This window comes from Excalfactoria chinensis, chromosome 1 (genome assembly GCF_039878825.1).
Source record: "Excalfactoria chinensis isolate bCotChi1 chromosome 1, bCotChi1.hap2, whole genome shotgun sequence".
Classification (NCBI taxonomy): domain Eukaryota; kingdom Metazoa; phylum Chordata; class Aves; order Galliformes; family Phasianidae; genus Excalfactoria; species Excalfactoria chinensis.
In genome coordinates, this window is record NC_092825.1 from 109456836 (window position 1) to 109476670 (window position 19835).

Here is a 19835-nt window from a genome sequence, read left to right on the forward strand (position 1 = left end):
TCACAAAGTGTTTTTTTTTTCATTAACGTTTAACTTTAAAATATAAGTTACTTCTAATCCACCATTCTTTCCTCATGCTCTTCTGTTTCCAGAAGCATTGCACCCTCTCTGAATCAAACTACAAAATCTTCAGGCCATGTCAAGCTTTAGATCAAATTGCTAAGAGTAGTTGCTTTCTGTGAGAGATCAGTAGCATTGAGAAGACTTGGAGAAATGTTTTATCCTGCCTGGAAAAAGGCCGGCATGATGTCTGACATACCCCTGTCCGAGCCCCACCTCTTTTTGAAAATGCTGACTTCCTTTACTCTGTGGATAGTCCATTAGTAGCTGCAGTGAAGTTGAACGCGGCTTGTCCAGGTGTCATTAAAGCTGAGGACAAGGCATTGTTTGAAGCTGCTTTGCTTCTGTTACTTAAATGCTTTGCGAAGTTAATAAACAGGCGACTGAGAAATAAAGAGGAACAGTCAAGAACTCACATTTTTCAGGAGGGCTTGGGAGAACGTAGAGGTTCCTCGTAAAGGATGAGGAAAGGGTTTGGGACAGAAAACTGTCTTAAACAAAGCCCTTCTTCAACAAACAGCAGTCAGATTTTGTTGGAAGCAGACTCCAGGCTAATACATCATACATAAAGCCTAAGTATTTTCTAATATGGAGGAGAATCGGTATTTTAAAATAAACATTATGCTTCACATTTTCAGGGCTTGTGTAGTTTAGAAGTATTGGGTAATTGATACAATAGAAATAAAAAGATAAGATAGCTTAGTTTTCAGGGACGTTGATGTTTCAAATAACACCAGGTCAGTAATTCATGGAAAAAGAACAAAAATCAGGATGCTGTCTTTATTCAAATCGTGTTGCTCAGTTGGAAAGCAGAATGACTCTTACAACAGCCTAGTTTTAGATTAAAAAATGGGTGTATGAACATTAATGTTACCTTGAGTTACAGAACCAAAAGTTCTAAAAAATTCCTTTGAGGAGTGTGTGCCTTAAATTGTAGTATTAACCTTATTTAATGTAATAACTACCGATGAGGACTAACGCATTCAGAGATAAAAGAGGAGAACTGTACTTCAAAAATACCTGCTCCGAGGTTTGCCAATCTAGCAAGAGCCATAAAGTATAAGCTGAACTATAGTCTGTAGTTTGCACATTTCTGCTATTAGAGGCTTAGTTCCTAGCTGGGTGCCGCTGCAAGTAGGCTCTGCTTTTATGGATGATTCAGGTCTAAAAGCAGCAGGGACGAAGAGGTCTGCTTCTTCAGGGCAGTGTGGATGTCTCACTGCTGCAGTTTTCCTTGATCATGACAAAATCATGACTTTTGTCTCTCTGCAGACATCTTTGCAAACTTCTATAAATAACTCGTACTTAAAATAACGAGGCAGAAGCTTAAAAGAGAACGTGTTTTTGCTTTTTGTCCTGATAGATTATCACACCAAGGTGACTGATTTTATACAGGAAACTGCTTCCTGTCACAAAAATAAACCATTCAGACGGGATCAGTCTGGAGCCTGTCATATACTTTCCTATCTTTAAAAAAATGGTTTGATCCCTTTAGATTTGTTTCTTTTCTAGTCTTTCTCCTATGAGTCTGTTCAAAACTTTTTGGCTGTTAGAAAGGTAGTCAATGAACTATGATCATATTCCTCGTATCATGCTGCTTCTGGTTCATTAATGTGTTCTTCACATTACTTCTAACAATAATCTGCTGGTAAATATTGTTTATTACCTTAGCATGAAGACTTGGTGAATCTGTTGCTGGAAACAGGGTTGGATATGTTGCAAATGGTGTTGTGATTTCCTTGTCCTCAGTCCAGCCTTAAGGTTACTGGACTGTTTCATTTTTGTTGTGCATACCTCAGGTCTTGTCACTGGAGTGCCTCTCCTTCCTGGTGCTGAGCTAGATGTGTCGCTTGTTCCTGGGAAGGTACACGGCTAGGAGGCAAAAACAGTCATCCTCTCGTGCCTGTATTGACAGAAATTTTGTTGCTACACTTCTGATGGATTTTGACAGTGAGGATTTAGCTGTCCCTGCTGTGTCTTCTATTATTTTATAGTTACAGTCACAGCATATGTGTTCACTTCTCAGCAGCTATTGGGAAATTTGCATTAAGTGCCAACAAGAAGCAATACTAAGATATTCAAAACACTTCATTATCATCCTGCTTTTTCTTCTGCTCTCCGCTCTTTCCTACTTTTAAAAAAAGCCCTTCTTTTTGCTTCTTGTTTTTATTTTTCCTTATCTCGTTTGAGCTGTTTATAAAATTCTGACCTCCATTTGGTTTTCAGCTGCAATTTCTGGTCTCCAGACACTTCCATCTTGACTTGGGGAAGGCTCTTTGAAATTGAAAATTTGAGGTTGGGTTTTGGACGGTTTTAAAAGTTCTGCTGCCTATTTTGAATTCTTCTGAAATGTATTATCCGTGTTATAAACTAACCTAGCTGTGACACACTTCTGAATGCTTTTATTTTATTTTGTGGTGGTTTATTTTTTTCAATTCCAAGGACCTCTTGTTAGATATTAATTATTTATCTAGTAGAATTTTGAGATCTTGATGCTTTTGTAGTTGCAATATGACTGCTGTAAATAATTTATACCTAAAACTTGACTGTTCAATAATTCATATTTGCTAAAATCTGAACATTTTGGAAAATAGCTTCAGTTGGTGAAACTGTTTTATTTGAGCATTGGGCCTTCAGTCTTACGCTTAGTTTTAAGTCACACCAAATACTGTGATAAGACCACTTCTTGATGTATCTGGTGGACATAATGTAATCTTGCTGCTGAAGACAGTATTGCTATATGAAACAAAACCACAAACACTTATAAAAATGTCCAAAAGAACAAATTCAAGACATTTCTTCAAGAGTGAGTATATTTACATAACAAGCAAGATAGACTTTTTTTCTCCATCTGTAGCAGTATATGACATAGAATATAGATGTGGATGCACCATACCAGCATTATAAGGGCTGCATGATTTTGTTACAAGACAATCTCAAAACTTTTTGCAAATGATTAAAATACTTTTATGTTCTTTTAGTGACTTAGAAGATTAATGTTTCGTTGGCTCAATCCCACTAACACACTTCTGTAAAAGGGAGATTTCTTTCTTGTTATCTCATTAATTTCCCAGCTCTTAGATGTACTCTAACAAGAATATCTCCAGGCTGAGCTATTCGCCTTTCCTTTGCTTTTCTGACTTGCACTGGAAGCACAATGGGCTGTGAGCGACTGGAGAAGCAATGACATGCCAAATCTCAAAGCTGCCGTTTTAAAGCAGCTGTAGCGTTCCTCCAAGCCTGACTGGCCTCCTCGACTAAGTTATTTCTGTATAGCTGCCAGTAGCCAGAAAGTGATGTATTTCTAAATATGCTGTGGCTCCTTTTGATATTTATTTTGGCACTGAAAAATTGGAACTAGATCTTCGGAATGCGAAGCATCATAAGTAAGCAGTGGCACTGTAATGAGGAATAGCAGTAGGCAGTTCATTCACCCGCTTTGTCCATTTCTTCAAACCACTAATTTTCTGTAGGCAGATGAAGAATAACCTGAATTCACAAATTTTCAATTGCCTCTGAGAGGAATACTCAGCAAATGGGGTCCACTAGGATTTCTCTCACCAGGCAATTAATCCTGCCATTGATAGATGTGATTAATAACTCATGAGCTCTTTACTACCCATTTCATTCCAGTTGCATAAATCAAGGTTACATTGCATACTTCCCCTGTTATTTTTCTTCATGAATGCTTGAAGAGGTGCAGGCATTGTTAATGAAATCTTTTTTTTCTTTTTCTTTGACTCCTTCTCTTACTGAAGTACAATATATTTTCTCAGTGATCAGAAGATGCATTAGCTTTGTTTGTTTGTGACATCCAGTTGTGAAGGTCATCCAGTGAGACTGGATTTCTGAGTATTGCCAGTCGTTGCTCAGTCACATTCATTTACAGAAGATTATGCTTTCATTTCTCCTTTCTCTTTTATGCTGAAAATGTAAGACAGCACCTTTCCTCAGGACACAGATGCTGTGTTCTGAGAGCTGTGGACACTTCCTTGGACGCCTGGCTTGCAGCAGCATTTCTGTTTCACCACATAGCTTATAACGATTCCAGAGGTGGGAATAAAAACAGATTGTTCTTTCCCCAAGGAGGTTCGTAGAGCAACTTTCAAATGATTTCTTTCTTTCTGACATTAGAGGTTTTTTCCTCTGTGTAAATACAGTTCCCTGTATGTTAGATCTCATGCAACTGATAAATTCAGATGCCTCTGTTTGGATAATATGCAGTATCCTTTACAACAACTTTTTTTTTTCTTCCGTGTGGCATTCCAGACAGAGTTTTAGACTATTCTGTATCAGACATGAAAACATTTTTATCTGAATTATTCCTTGATGCTCAATTGTCTTTCAGTATCATAGTTACTGGAAGGATTTCTCTGTCTTGATACTTGAAGTCATAATCGTAGATTCTTTGCAGTGTTGATTTCATTGAAGGTATGACCAACTGCATTTGTTTGGTTTCCCTTAGGGTGGTTGTAGATCTTTTACTTTACAGCACTTTGAGACTTTCTAAGTATGCTCTTTGTAGAATATTGCAGCCTCATGCATCTGTGAAACTCCTCATAGGATATTGATAGCCACCTTGTGAAAAACAACCTGAACAATCAATAGTATGTAAACTTTACTGTGCAGTAGGACTCTTTGCAGTACTGTTGGCTTTCTCATTCCTCTTCCTTTTAGTATTTTTATTAATTATTCACTAGTGCATTCAGCTAGTAGTATCAGAAAACAGTGAAAAACTAATTCAGATTATGTCTAATAGCAGATACTGAGTTCTTCCCATAGTCTCTGTCCACTCTTTGTGTGGGCTTTAGGTAAGGAAAGAGATTCTTAGTTATGAGATAACCTAGAGATAGGAAGGATCAATGGATCAGTGCCTTTTCTTTTTCTATTTTTTCTTTTCTTTTTCTATTTTTTTCTTTTTTCTTTTTTATTTTTTTACTTCTGCAGAAGTGAGGCCATGCAAGTGGGACATCCCTGAGGGATGGTGTTCTAGGGGTTGTCCTTGTCCCAAGTTGGGATGCATCCACTATATATTTGCCCCAGGACAGAAGTGCAATATTTGAGGAGCAGTCAGCAGTCTATCTTTATCCTTGGCATTGTTTCGTTGTCCATGTGATGCTGCTCCCTTGTTCTGGTCACCTTCAGAAATGTTTCAGAGCTTAATAGTCTTTACTGGGGGGTTTCTGATGTGCTACATAGACTACAGACCAAAATGTCAGAGTGCATTGTGGTTTGCAGGCAAAACTAGAAAAAGTGCCTTATCTCACAACCTCAAGTAAGAGCAAGTTGGGAAAAAATGAAATCTGGGTCACTGCTTGTGATGAGTAAGCAGTTACCAACCTACCATCTGCAGAACCATTTGCCCCCCTCTGGGAAGCAGTAGAGGAACATCAGAACAACAGAATCCCAGAGCAGGTTATTAGGCCTCTCGTGTACGACATTTCTGCTACCAGGTACCATTTTTCCACTGTTGGATTGTCAACCCCAATAAAGTATGTACGTTGTTATAGATCATAATAATCTGTGGAGAGTTTTACTGGAGTAAAACTGGAGCTTTATGCAGTAGAAAAACAAGCTTAGCAGTGTCATAGTGTCACAGTAGACTGCAGCACTGTAGATAGTCCAAACTAAGGTGGAAATTAAAGCCCCTCGAATTAGTGAAACACGGTGCAGTTTAATTTTAGAGTTAGACTATAAATGCAATTGCACATATAAAGGAAGGAGAATTATGTGACCTAATTAATGAGAGCAGAGTCGCAAATGAACTCTTGAATTCTGTGGTTTGCTCTTCATTTTTTAGTGTCCTTTTTTTCTGAATGTTTTCGTCTGTGAAGTGGATAGGTTGGCCAGGTGGTATAAGCTTTGATTAGTGTTTGTTAAGTGCTTTGATTGCTCTTTTAGCACTAATTACTACCCTAGTATATTTGTGCTTGGTAGTGCAGAGGCAATCCAACTTCTACTAGCAGCCGTAAAATGCAGAAAGCTGAGGACTGAACTCAGGACATGTACTTACTGAGCAGGATGGTGTTTGGAGCCCAGCCAACCTTCTGCTTTATATGCCCTGGAAAGGAATTAATTTTGAACTCTCATGATGCAGAGAGCCCTTAGGCAATACTTGTATCACAGTTCCACAGTCTATTTGCTGTGTGCAGATCTGTGAGGTGTAATCCTACATGGATTCAGAATCAGCAGAATCTAAGGCAGGTGCTGGAGCTGAGCCTCTGTCTCACTGGTCACTGCAGGTGTCACATCACAGGAGAGGAGGAGCATTCTGACTGCCTGTGGCAGAGGACAGCTTGTACAATGCTGTTCTGCTTGGTAAAGCTTTACCTCTCTGTCACTTTTCAACAGAAACTTGCAAGCGGAGTATGACCGTTTGAAGCAACAGCATGATCACAAAGGATTATCTCCACTGCCATCCCCACCAGAGATGATGCCGGTTTCTCCACAAAGTCCCCGTGATGCTGAACTCATTGCAGAAGCCAAACTGCTTCGCCAGCACAAAGGCCGCCTGGAGGCCAGGATGCAGATTCTGGAGGATCACAACAAACAGCTGGAGTCACAGCTGCACAGGCTGAGGCAGCTGCTGGAGCAGGCGAGTCCTCAGGCCTTTTCTGAGATCTCTGTGGAGTGATTTTCTTAACAGGGTGTGAGCTGTTGCCCATAATGATAGCATACCACAAAATCATATCTGTAGAGACTAGTCAGCAAAAAATGTTAAATTGTTCAAAATTGACTTCAGAAGGCAAGGTAAAATCATGTTCCAGTGTTCTTATTTAGTCTTCTGTTTTATTCAGAATTTAAATCCATTGGTTGTGTGGATATACTTAAAAACAAGCAGAAGATTGTCTGTATTCATGGTATAAATTAAAAATGCAGAGATAGAAAGACTTGTGCAACTGTATCAAACTGTTAATAACAATTCCTTCACTTTTCCCTCAATTTTCAGCCACAGGCAGATGCCAAGGTGAATGGTACAACACTATCATCTCCTTCTACCTCTTTGCAGAGGTCAGACAGCAGTCAGCCAATGCTTCTCCGTGTAGTTGGCAGCCAGACTTCAGAAACCATGGGTAAGAAAATAAAGTTCAGATTGTGATAAAAAACAGTTACAGTCCCATTTTCCAAATATATATATATGTGTGTGTATATTTCTTTAAAAGGAGAAGGTATTTTGCTGCCTTGTTTAGTTCAAGTGAAATGAAGTAGACATTTGCAATAGTCTTTGATGTCACCTGCTCTTTACATTTTCATTGTAGCTCAGGCTTTTGGATTTGATGATGATGAGCACAATAGCATAGATATTTTGACTTTAAATGCACAGACCAGTCAGGGCTTGAATTCTGAAAACAAACATCACAAAGAAACTAGTTAAGTGTTTTATTCAGATTGACATTCAGCTATTAAGCACAACATGGCTGATTGAAATGTACATAGTATTAATTAGGACAAAGAGATTAAATGTATGATTAATCATCCCCATGTTAACTGAGCTGATGGTATTTTTAATATGTCAATGCTTGAGCAGCAGGATAGAGCTGTCACTCTCCAGCAGCTCATTTAGTGTCTCTTCTAAGTAAATGTCATATGAGTTGTGGAATAAGGTTAAGTAATGAGATGCCATGAATAGAGATTGGAATTGTTATCTGCTGTTCTGTAGTATTTTCCTGGTTTCCTGTCTGTTTTATAATTAGTGAGTATTTATTAGCCAGTGGGAAGGATTTTCTGTTAGTGAAATGCAGTCATCCATTGCAGCAGCTTTAAGTAACAGTACTTAAATTACCTCAGCAAGATAATATTTCAAATCAGAAAATAACTTTCAACTTCATAAATATAATTGTACTAAATGTATCCAAGGGAGGCTTTTGGGGGAAGTGCAAGTTTTAAGTGGAAGCTTTTCTCTTTACTGTGGTTGTATCACAGTGAGAAGTGGAATGGAAAGAGATGTTTTGGTTGGTCTGAAGTGCCACAGTTATGTGAGCTTGTGAAGGAGTTCTGTCTTCCCTCCTGTGTGTGGGTGGAAATATCAATTTATATTGGTGTCAAGCAAGATGCATTCTGTAGTCTCTACCACAAGAAAAAAAAAAAAAAAAGGAAAAAGAAGAACTAAAAAAAAGTGAAATAAAGTGTAGGAACGCTTAAGTTAAATACTTAGGACAAGAATACAGTGACAGATAATGGGAATTTCATCTTACTCCTTCTGTTATCATGCTACTAGTAAGTAAATATTTTGCTGTGGAGTAATTTTCAGTGGCTTTCTGAAGAAATGTCATGAATTTCATGACACTTAGTATGCTAATTAAAAAGTCTTAGAGTTTCATATTTTTTCCTTTAGTACCTTTAGTATGCTATAAATACAATAATGTACTTCCTTTCATTTGACTTGATCTAAAATAATTCCCGTTTAATATGTGAGACTGGAATTAATTAACATGCACATAATCATATTAGCTGCTAAAACAGTAAAATTTGAAACAGATGTTTAGACATGAAATGGGTTTTTTTCTTTGTTTGATGGAGACAATATGTGGAACAACAGTGAGATGCTGAATTGTTATCAACACGATCATACTGTGACTCAGCAATGCAACAGGGCCAGCAGTAAGGAACGGTGTTCATAAAAAGAATTACTAATCACAGATGTTGCTGTCACCTTTCACAGCAGAAAGTATCGTTTGTAGTTCGGGAGTATTCTCAAAGCATATCTTCAAGTGTTCTGAAATTGTGAATGGAACCAGAATGGTGTTATGAATAATGCTTCCATATAAGAAGCTTGCTCCCAATAATGAGGGAGTCATAATTTTCAAGAAAATGCCAAGGATCTATAGGCCCCTAAAGGCAATGACATAATATAGTGGTAGCTTTTATATATTTTTGTTTCTGACAGGAAACCCATCTCTCTGTTTTGTGTCTCTCTGCTTTCTCAAGGAGGGATTACTGTAAATAGCTTTCCACCAGGAGGGTTTTACAAGTTTTTGGTGAAAGCAGCAACCCACTCAGAGCCTAATTTGCAAATCCCTTGATAAACAGACACTTAGGCAAGTTGAAAGTCTTAAATTGGAAGGCCCTAAACTTTGGCTTTCTCCTCTAGTAATGTAGTGGTAGTAGAGGTTCTCTGAGCCATGAAGCCTCTGAACCAAGAGGCAGCTGGTGAACTTCAGTTTGTTCAGGTGCCAGCTGAACATTTGTGATCCACCCAGCTTTCTATGCTCCTTACAGAAACACAAATAGGGAAGACTAGTTTGACTAGATGAACATCTGAAGATTGATTGGCTGGTATCTTGTGTTATTTTCAAGGAAGTGCTCAGAAAAATCCAAATGGGAAAGGACAAACCAGTACATTTTATGTGAAGTTATAGCAGTCTTGAGGGCAAACACAGTTCAATTTATAACAGCACTTGCCAGGAAATTTGGAATTCTGTACCTGTTGCCAGTTTGTCTTAGGCAGTTGTTGGCCATCACAGTGGAGCTACTGCCATCTTTTTATAATCTTCTGTTGTTTTCTACACACGTGTTCACAAGGTAGTCAGCTTGGGTAGATGCGGTAAGATCTTGCTCAAAGTTTGCACCTTGGCATCCAGCAGAGGCTGGAAGGACCTTCATTTTGCTGAGGCACCTCTGTTGATGTAGCACTTGATGCAGAAATAGCTCGCAATGTGAGTTGAGTGTTACTGTCTTGTGAACTCAACACCAGTAGAAAAAGCTGAAGAAACTGCAGCAGTCTCAGCAGCTGTTTTTTAAACCATTAATGGAATAGCTCTTCATATGAATTACGTGCTTCTTGCAGATGCTTTACCTCATTTTGTTACTAGTAATTCTTGACCATTAAGTCTTTTGAAACTCCTGGCCTGAAGGTGAGGCCAACACTAAGCCAAGTCATAAGGAATATGTACAGCTGTGAAGCACTCCTTTAGCAGTATCTCTTTTAGTAGACTTCACGCTAGCATGGAGTGCTGATAGTGTTTTAAGAACCTCAAGGCTAACTGCAAATCAGATTATTTATTACTGAAGTCGAGTAGGGCAAGGCATAATAGAAAGGAGGACCTGTAAGTCATCTTCAAAATATAGATGTACCTCTCTGTGATTATTACAAAAGGCAAAATTGTTTTTTTATGTTGATAGAGATAAAAGAAATGTAGTAAAAGAGGATCTCACAATTCTCTTTTTAGGTGTTTTATTCCTGTGAGAGGCAAGGGTTCTACAATAAAATAAACAGATTGATTTTGGTTATTGGAAGCCATGACCAAAATAACTCCAGTTAAAATAAAATATATTGAATTTCCCATTAAGCCACTGCCCTGTGATCAGGTTATAGAAATTATTCGGTGGGAGAGATGTATTTCGCATTATTAAACTGCTGCTAAACCCTTTTAAAGTACAATTGAATGTTCTTGGAGCGCCAATCTGATGCAATTAAACTGTCAGAAATATTAATAGTGATGCAGATGAGAATCTTGGTTTCTACTGACATAGGCAGCTCGGCAAAGCAGCGCTAATGTGCATCCAGTACTGTTAGAAAGCTGCTCAATAGCAGCACTCACTACAGCAGTTTCTTTTACCATTAATAGAATAAGAGGAACTGAAACTAGGAGCGTCATCTATAGAATTAAATGTTCCTAGCAGACATTTTGCCCTGCTTCTTTTACCTTTTATATCTTAAATTTCTTATTAGAAATTTTGATTGGGTTTAATTGTGTTAGATCCATTTAACTTTCCTAAGATACTTAAACTTGAAAGAAAAAAAGAGCGAGAAGCATAATAGTAAATAAAATCCAAATTGACAATTTTCATAATGTAGTAAGCAGAGAATGCAGCTAAGTCACGGAGCATAGCTTCATGAGGGACATATGCAGTAGTGGGACATTAGCAAATGATTTTGTAGTAGCTTCAATGCAGTGGTCTGGATCTGATTTCCAGGCGAGGATGACCTGCTCAGCCCTCCCCAGGACACAAGCACAGGTTTGGAGGAAGTGATGGAGCAGCTTAACAACTCCTTCCCCAGTTTCAGAGGTAAGCCCTGCTGCCCAGAAGCATGTGCCAGTGGAGGAGGGCGTCACTGTCTTGTAAACAAGTTGTGGATGTTCTGGGCAAAGCGGAAGTTAAAACTGCATTCTCTTCCTTCATGTTTTCAGGTGTTTGGGTTTTGGTTTCCATTTTTTTGCTGTTACTTTTTTATATTTTACCAATTGCTGTAGATAACCCTGTCCCGTTTAAAGCGGAGAAGCAACCTGCCCCTCCTTTACCTTAAGGTATGTCCACAGCCAGATAAGTGGATGAAACAGCATCTTCTTCGACTCTTGTCTCCTTAGCTTTTTATTCTTTTCCCTTTTGGCTGCGTTCCTTTTCTCACAGCTTCTCTCCTTCAGGCTGTCCCCCTTTCCGATTTATGTCAGTACATCCTACCACGTTTTTCTTCTGCCTTTTTCCAAGAAGAACATGCTTCTAAATATTAAACTTGAAATCAAAATTCTTGACCTTGTAGCACGTAAGTTCAGAAGTGACAGAGATTAAACAAGTGGGTGGCTTGTTTGTGCAGTGTAGGCTCTGTACAGCCACAGCATTTCTTTCAGTGCTTGTTTTTTACTCATTCCCATTGTTTGCTTAAGGTAGACGTTTGTATTTTTTGGAACTTGTTTTTTCACCAAGGAGAAATCTTTTCTGAGTCCAGTTAAAAGACAGGAGAGGGGATGTGCAGGATGTTACCTGTAGCGGTTAAGAAGGCTCAGACTAATCCTTTTGGCAGAGGGGTGTCTCAGTGTCCTTTGATACTCGGTTGAGTGGGTTTTGCTAGGGACATTGCCTGTCTGCAGGAGCTTTCTTAGATACCATTCCCAGCTAAGTAGGAATAGAAAAAAAAGGTTTATATTTTATTAGTGAGAAATGAAAAGTAAAACTTCATGGGTAAGAATAGCAGGATATGCATACTAGTGAAAAAATGGAAATATATAATATATATAATAGCTAATATTTTAGTTCAGAAGGGTAAGCTGTAACTTCGCTCTCCATTCCCGTTATTTGCTGGGACAGCGTACTACTGAGACAGATGAGAACAAATAAGAATTAGTATGCTTAGATAACAATTTATTTTCACAGATCATGCTGATTCAGAGCTGTTTTCCCACTGCTTATAAATGTGATATCTTTATTTTTCTATCCTTCGCTTGTACAGCAGAAAGACTGCTCCACAATACTTGGCCTTTGTAGACTCTATAAGCTCTCCTGTCCCTGAAACCATATATCACCCACATCAAGTTTTCTAAAACACAGTTGCTGTTTGCTCCTGTTTTTCTGCCTGACTAGCAGCAGTAAAGGACAAAAATACTGTCTAACAGAGAGTCTGACAAAATCAGAGTTCCTACAGGACATTTCTCTTGGGCCTGACCAAGCCAATAAGAAGCTGATCTTACAAAGCCAAGCTTTATAAGAATCTGTCTCTTCCCCTCACTTTGGCCACCCAGTAAGATTAGTTCACGTGGGAGAAAAAGTTGTTCACTTCTTGTGACTGTTATTTTACACTTTGGGCTGAAGAGATCAGGGATGTGTTTCATCATCTTACTTTGCTCTTTATTTTTTGATGCATTTGCACTAATGGTAGGTTTGTATAATTGCTTTTTGATTGAAGAGTCAGAAAGGTCAAGCCATTTGTGGAAAGAAGTAGTTTCTCCCACAACCAATGTAAATGGCTTTCCAGTCACTGATATATAAAGGCTACTGAAATTGTCAGTTTTTCTGAGACTTCATTCACACTTCAGTAATGGAGTTTTCTTCTGCTCCATTTTAATGATTCAGTGATATTTTCAGTTGAATATCGTGATACTGCATAAACAAAGCTTACACCAATAGATACTCTACCACAGCCCGGTTTGGAATGACGTAAGGTGGTGCCATCCATGTGCAGGCAGCTTCCACAGGTTTCTGGGATCCTACTTGTAATTTATAATACTGGAGATGGGGGAAGAGGAAGCAGAGGTGATTAGTTTCAGCAAAACACTGAATTAAGAGCCACTTTGCGGTTGAGAATATCTGTATCTCCGCTTTCGTATCTGTAGTGTCAAATCAGCCTGAGAAGGGAGCATAAGATAAGGGTTCAGAAGTGATGGAAGCGCTGTTTTATTTCCTTACACGACAGGCAGCATAAAATCGCAAGTCACTTGTAGATATTCAGGAAACAGAACAATAAACGCAAACAAGCAACGAGCACAAATCTATAAAGATTAAATTTTCTTACATTTTATGTTTTTAAGTAGAATTTTAAAAATTACCTGATGCAAGAAATGCAGTTGTCGTAGTTTGGCTTTCAAAGTGCCTTCTGATGCAGTAGCTCATGAAATATTATTTAAAACGTGAACTCAAACTATGTGGATTAAGTGCAACTGCTCGTAATGCATACCATCTTTAAGAGTTCAGAATAGCAGGATGATAGATTGAACATGCAAGGTTGACTGGGATTTGAAATAACTTTGGGTTTTTTTCTATACTAACGTTATAGAAAGAGCATTCTTCTATGGTATTATTAGATCATGCAGTTTTGAAGAGCTACAAAGGACATAATGCACACAGGAAAATCTACTTAGACTTGAAAGAGAAGAGAATAAAAAAAAAAAAAGAAATCCAGGAAGGAAAAAAAAATCCTTCCAAATAACCTGAAATTGGAATAAATGGAGGGAATCTGGGGTTGTATTAAAAGCCTGGGAAGTTACTGTCAGTACATTAAACAGGATATTGCTTCATGAAGCTTTTATTTCAGGCTTCTGAAACAAAGCAATAAATTAAATGGTATTGGTTAATTTTCACTCACCTGGGGACAGATTTGTTTTGACTATGATATTTACCAAACCTTTGCTATATGCTGGTGTTCTGAAAGAGACATCAGGGTTTCATGGCACCTTAGAGAAGCATGCATTAAACAAATTATGTCACAGATCTTCTTGAGCAGATTTCAGATGAAATAACTTTTATTCCTGTGTACCTTTTATGGGTGTTTGCTTTCTTCAGTTTAACCTCTTGGCAGTTCTTAGTGTTTCCTGAGTAGTGCAGAACCGCCATGTTCTTTGCACAGCTGAAAGCTTTGTAGGTGCTGAAAGCCTTTTGATTTCTGTGGAGGAAAATGTTAGTGAATACCTGATGATTGCTGTCCCTAAGTAGTTTTTCTTTCCTTGAAGCCTACAAGGTTTCCCATCCATTCCTGCTTTGCTTTGCTGCTCCCAGCAAATTCACAACTGCTGCAGCTGCTCCAGACAGCTGCTGTGCTAACTCATAACAGATGTCAGAGTCAGAGGTCTGACATTTAGTGGAAATCTACTATTAAATACCACCTCAGTGGTTTATTTGACCCTGCTAGATAATGGGCCACAAAGGAAAACATTTTCAGACTGTGTTTTTGCCCAGGCGCCTGAATCTCCTGGGAATTCTTTTGCAATTAGAAAATAAGATTGGCAGGGTAGTATTTTTAAAGCCCAACTTGGCTCTCCTGCAACACTGAGAATGAACAGTTTGCATCACTGCAGGTGGATCTCATGGTGGAGCAGACTATTTTGTAGTTGCAGTTTTGTGGCAAGCAATTTTTGTGAATGAAACTCAGAAGTAAATTTCAGGACAGTTCTTGAGTTGCTGAACTCAATATGAGATCCCCACGATGTCAGTGCAGAGCAGTGCTTGTGGAAGTGGGAGCAATGACGTGGTTAGAAGTGAGACCACGGTGGCTTCAAAGAGCTATGAGCCTGTGGCATTACACAGACATCTTCAGAGACAGATCAGCACTCACCGTAATTATTTAGCCCAGTACTGCCTAATACAGATGTTTACTTGTGCAATGACTTTACGAGATCCCATGACATTAAAAAAATGGCACCAAGTATAGCATAAATTCCACTTTACTTTTATCTCATTCACATAGAAGCATACCAGACGCGCTCTTTTCTCTCAGTCTTGCATCAGCCAGCCTCTGTTGCTCTGAATGAATGGGATAATGTTGTAAGTGGGACTAGCAGCTTTGATCACTGCAAATAACAGAATTTTACTTATTCTAGCAGCTAGACGCCTCATGACTCATTCCTTTCTTTCCACAATGTACTGAATCAGAAGAATACGGTGGAGTAATTACACTGTAGGGAATTCTGGAAATACTCTTCCAGTTGAGCTAGCTTGGCTCCTTCTGGAGTTTATTCTCCCCTCCATGCTGTGGTCCTACATAGCACATCGCTTGGCCCAGGTGACTGAGATTCCTTATGGCTCTCTTGGGGTAGAGCTCTGTACTGTATGTAGCAGCTGAGCTGCTCTGCAGAGTTTTGCAGTAGTGATGTGGAGGGCTAGATCCTTTCTGACATCGAGTACTCAGTCCTGATGTAAACTAAGAATATATTAATAAATGTCACAACACTTTGATCCACTTTTACTGTAAGAAAAAAGTACAGCCTGCCCATCGCCTGCATTCTATGAAAGAGGAGCAATGCAGTGGATGCTTTGTGCTCTGCACTTTGATCTAAAACTACATAGATGCATGAGCTTGCTGACCCTTTTCCTGCTCCTTGTAAAACACTTGCAAACTCATTTATCATATTCTTTCTCTTTCTACTGCAGCCAATGATACCTTCCAAAACTTGACAGCAATTTGTTCTCTGTTATGCTGACCAGTGTCTTCTCTCACACTTAGCTTTCTCTCCCCCTGTTGTCTCCTACATTCACAATTATATTATTTACAGCAGCTCTGGGGCAAAGATCATTCCCTTTCTCGAACAGTATCTGCCTTAGCGACTCTTCTGCCTAAGACTCATGGTCTGGCAGTACCAGTGTTTCAGGAATGTACCAGTGACAGTGGAACACGGCTTCTGGAGATGGCAAGTGTTTATTGTCACCGGATATAGAATGGGTACAGGGGGAAGCGTTTCAGCTGTTGATTTGCACCCAGCTTTCTTTTATTTATTTATTTATTTATTTATTTATTAAGCAAAACACACCACAACAAGTGTTGGGGAAGAATCTGTTGGATCAAATCATGGTTTCTAGGAAAGTTTGTGAGGGACATCTTTTCAGCTGAAGTCATTACTGACTGCTCGGTTTTGTTGTTGCAACTTAAAAGTGTTGAGAAACTTTCCTTTTTTCCCTTTTACTTCATTTTTCTCCTCCTTTGTGCCTTTGCTCTCTTGTTAAATGCATGCGGACTGACTTGTTGGAAATACCTTCTCTAGTACATTTATACTGAATGTGAGAATAGTAATATTCCATCTAATGGCTATAGGTGTAAAATGTATGTGAGTACACCATGTGTATATGAATGTGTACATGGATACATTGCCTACATACATACATATGTAGGCAATGATAAAATGAGATGTGTTTAGATAAAATAATTTTGAAGTTGGATAAACGTGGTTTTGCCACCAGTGAGATTATTAATTAGAAGAGGTACACAAATTGACAAAATGTGCATGCCCAGAATGTGAATCGGATTTTCTCTTTCATCCTTATCCTCAGCTGAAAGGGCTGTGTGTTGGTTTTAGTGGTTTTCTCAAGTGTTTTTGCTAAGTTAAAACCAAACAGTCGATTACAGAACTGTTCTTGAATAAATCAGCTCAGAATTGTCAGTGGATTTCAATGTACTTTCAGTCTTTGTTTAAAGCAGAAATTTTATATTAAGCTCCTTAATGGAAACTGAAGTGTCTTTTACGATACGAAGAATATATTCATGTGTATGTTGTTTTTTGGTTGCTTGTTTGTTTTTTTTTTTTCTTTTCTGATATTTCTTCCACTTCCTCTCTCTGTTCCTAAAGGAAGAAATGCCCCTGGAAAGCCAGTGAGAGAGGTTAGTGAGATGCAAGCTCACTGCCATGGCTTATGTTTGTCACATCTTGCTTTGTGTGCCCGGCATGCGTGTGACAGCAGCACGGTTTGCTTGGGTTTGTTAAAGGGCGGGGATTGTCTTCTTGTGGTTTTAGTTTTGTTTGGTTTTGCTGAGTGCATTTCCCACATGTGCTCTAACAGCAGCGTACCTCTCAACTTTCCACAGAGATAGTGTTAGCCCTTTTCTCACATCCTCCTGAAGGTGGAATTCAGGGACAGGGAGGAGAAAGCAATACCTTGAAAGAAAACCTTTGTGTGACAAATGTGGTCAGCAAAAAATGCTAGTGTAATTGATGTACATTCTGTAAACACAGCAGAGAGACCCATGTCCATTACTGTTCTGTTTACATACTTGCAGTCTCTGTGTGTCAGCATACCAACCATGAACATTAGTAATTAGATATTCTACTCTTTTTCTTCAACACAGTTGAGAGTTGAGAGGTACAAGAGATTCAGGTGTTTTAATTTACTGACATTATTGTTGCACTATGAAGAATGCTACTAACATTCACCAGATCCACCGTGTTGCTTTCAGTGAACAGACAGTGGTTTTCATTGGGCACTTTGGACGTGGTTGGTTTGATGCACTTGTACGTTGTTACTGGAGGAAAATGTTTTGTGGTGTGTTGTCATGGCACCTTTTAAAGTATTTCCAGAAAGCTTTTTATTTTTTCCTCTTTGAAGCAGCTCTTCATTCTCCAATTAGAGACAATGTTCTAAAAGATGAATTCTCAGGGAAAATCATTACTGAAAATAAAATATTCAGGGACTGCCTGAGTGCAGTTGCAGGTAGCTGTGAAATGTCCTTTCCTGTGCAGTGAGGTGAGCTCATGAAAATGCACTACACTGGGTGTTTGGCTGAGCTGTTGCGAGCCCTCAGTCACCCACACATTGCACTGGGTAAGCCAGGATTTGTTGTGATGCGATGCCTTGAAATACAGCAATTCTTTGCATTTGCTGTAGCGGCTTGCACGGGTATTTGGAGGAGTGAGATCCTCAGTGCAGATTACGTCTGCCCTCAAAGGTCAGGTCCTTTCAAATGGATGAAAAAAGGGTGCTCGGCATGTCATCAGTCTGCACCAGTTCAGAAATGGTGTGAAATTGATTTCATATCCAGCCCTTCACGTATGGTCTGAGAATTGTTCTCCAGTTCAGCAAAGCAGGTTGTTGATTTCCATTATCCTCATTCATATGTATGCGTATTGTGCAGAAAAAGGAGAAGGTTCTGCTGCTGAGGACGTCTGATGCAAATAACAATATGAAGGTTAGAAAAATGGCCATGTTTTTACCCGCTCGCATATTCCAGCAGCATGACCCTAAAAGCACGGCCTTGTTCAATGAATTGCGTGCTGCCCTCCAGTTGTGTTTGTGCTCACTGATGGTTCCAGAGAGTGCTTAGTTACTTGCAGAGCTGAATATAAAGCACAGTTCTCTGTGTGCTCATGGAGTATATGAGGTAAGTTACAGAGCAGCTTTTGCTTTATGCATGAATCCATTTGTGCACTGTCAGATCATGCAATTTTAAACCCGCTCGGCCAGGTTTTGATCCCATTTTGCACATTAGGTATTGTCTTCATATGTAATCCTGTGGATTTCCTGGCATTAACTCAATATGAATAAGGGCGTCAAAATCCAAGCCACCAACAGTAAGGATTTTTCTTTTGTAGAGAAAGGGTTGGAAGTCTGTGCTGCTGAAAAGAGATCATGCTGCTCTGGGCTTTCTTAATTTACGTTCTGTCCACTCATTGGAGGCTGAGTGCTCCACGTTTATTTCGGTGACAAACTGTACTGGGAGATTGATATTCAATTACTGTGCCCTCACCCAAGGGCCTTAATTCCAGTATCGCCTGTAAAGCAAATTCAGCAGATATGGAGCACATCATTCTGTTTGCGACCAGAAATGATGGAGCTACTGTCTGCAGAAATAAGTATCTCCCGCTTTCAGAGCGAACACTCTTGTATTAGTATTCCCTCCATTTTACAAGTATCAGCTAATACTCTCCTTGCCCACTTTGAACGATACTGCTGCAATTGAAAGACTGTGGTAGTATTTTTCTTAAATAACATCTTTCAATCTTTTAGTGCCTAAAGCGTGGATAAAATCTCTTCAGCTTTTAATATTTAAAAAAAAAAAAAAAAGGAATTAATGCCTTCTTTGGTGAATGTATATTAAAAATATTAATAATAATGAGTGGAAAGCTATGATATATATTTTTCCAAGTGCTTTAGGGAGAGTATTATTCTCATTTGCTTCTTAATTAAAAATGTCTATGTCTTCTGAGCTATATAGAAACAGTTAGTTTGAGCTCTTAGGTAGATAATAGGCTTTATGGAAGGTATATTAATTACATATACAGTACCAGGAAATTATTGCTTATGTTAGGGCCACTAAGATGATCAGAGGGCTGGAGCACTTCTCCTATGAAGACAGGTTGAGAGAATTGGGCTTGTTCATCTTGGAGAAGAGAAGGCTCCAAGGAGACCTCATTACAACCTTCCAGTACTTGAAGGGAGCTTACAAACAGGAGGGGGATTGTCTTTTTTCGTGGGCATATGGTGATAGGACAAGGGGGAATGGCTTTAAAATGAAAGATGGGGGATATAGGTGAGATGTTATGCAGAAATTCGTTACTCATATGATGGCGAGGCAGTAGACTAGACAGGGCTTCACCTCTGGAGGCACTCAAGGCCAGGTTGAATGGGGCCCTGGGCAGCCTGAACTGGTGGGTGGCAGCCCTGCCCATGGCAGGGGTTGGCGCTGGGTGATCTTTAACGTAACTTCCAACCCATGCCATTCTGTGATTCTTTGTTGTTTTCAACTGTTTGCTGTCTTGTCCTATCTTTTACTCCCTTGTGGAAGTTACTCCACCCCCCACCCCCAGCACTTAACCCTGATAAATTTTTGCTGCATCATTCAGAAGGTTGCTGAGGTCATG

At 39.2% G+C, this 19835-nt stretch overlaps 1 protein-coding gene across 25 annotated transcripts in view; it reads left to right on the top strand.

Annotated features, from left to right (window-relative positions):
• DMD (dystrophin) overlaps window positions 1-19835 on the top strand; it is a 1110121-nt gene that overhangs the window by 1083753 nt on the left and 6533 nt on the right. For 17 of the 25 annotated variants that reach the window (XM_072349305.1, XM_072348112.1, XM_072348199.1 and 14 more), the window contains 3 exons: window positions 6412-6655; window positions 7010-7133; window positions 10978-11070. In XM_072349305.1, the coding sequence (XP_072205406.1) occupies window positions 6412-6655; window positions 7010-7133; window positions 10978-11070 (461 nt within the window). Of the gene's footprint in view, window positions 1-6411; window positions 6656-7009; window positions 7134-10977; window positions 11071-11255; window positions 11310-16829; window positions 16862-19835 lie in introns of all 25 variants that reach the window. The other 8 variants (XM_072348356.1, XM_072348443.1, XM_072348773.1 and 5 more) reach the window with 3 other exon arrangements.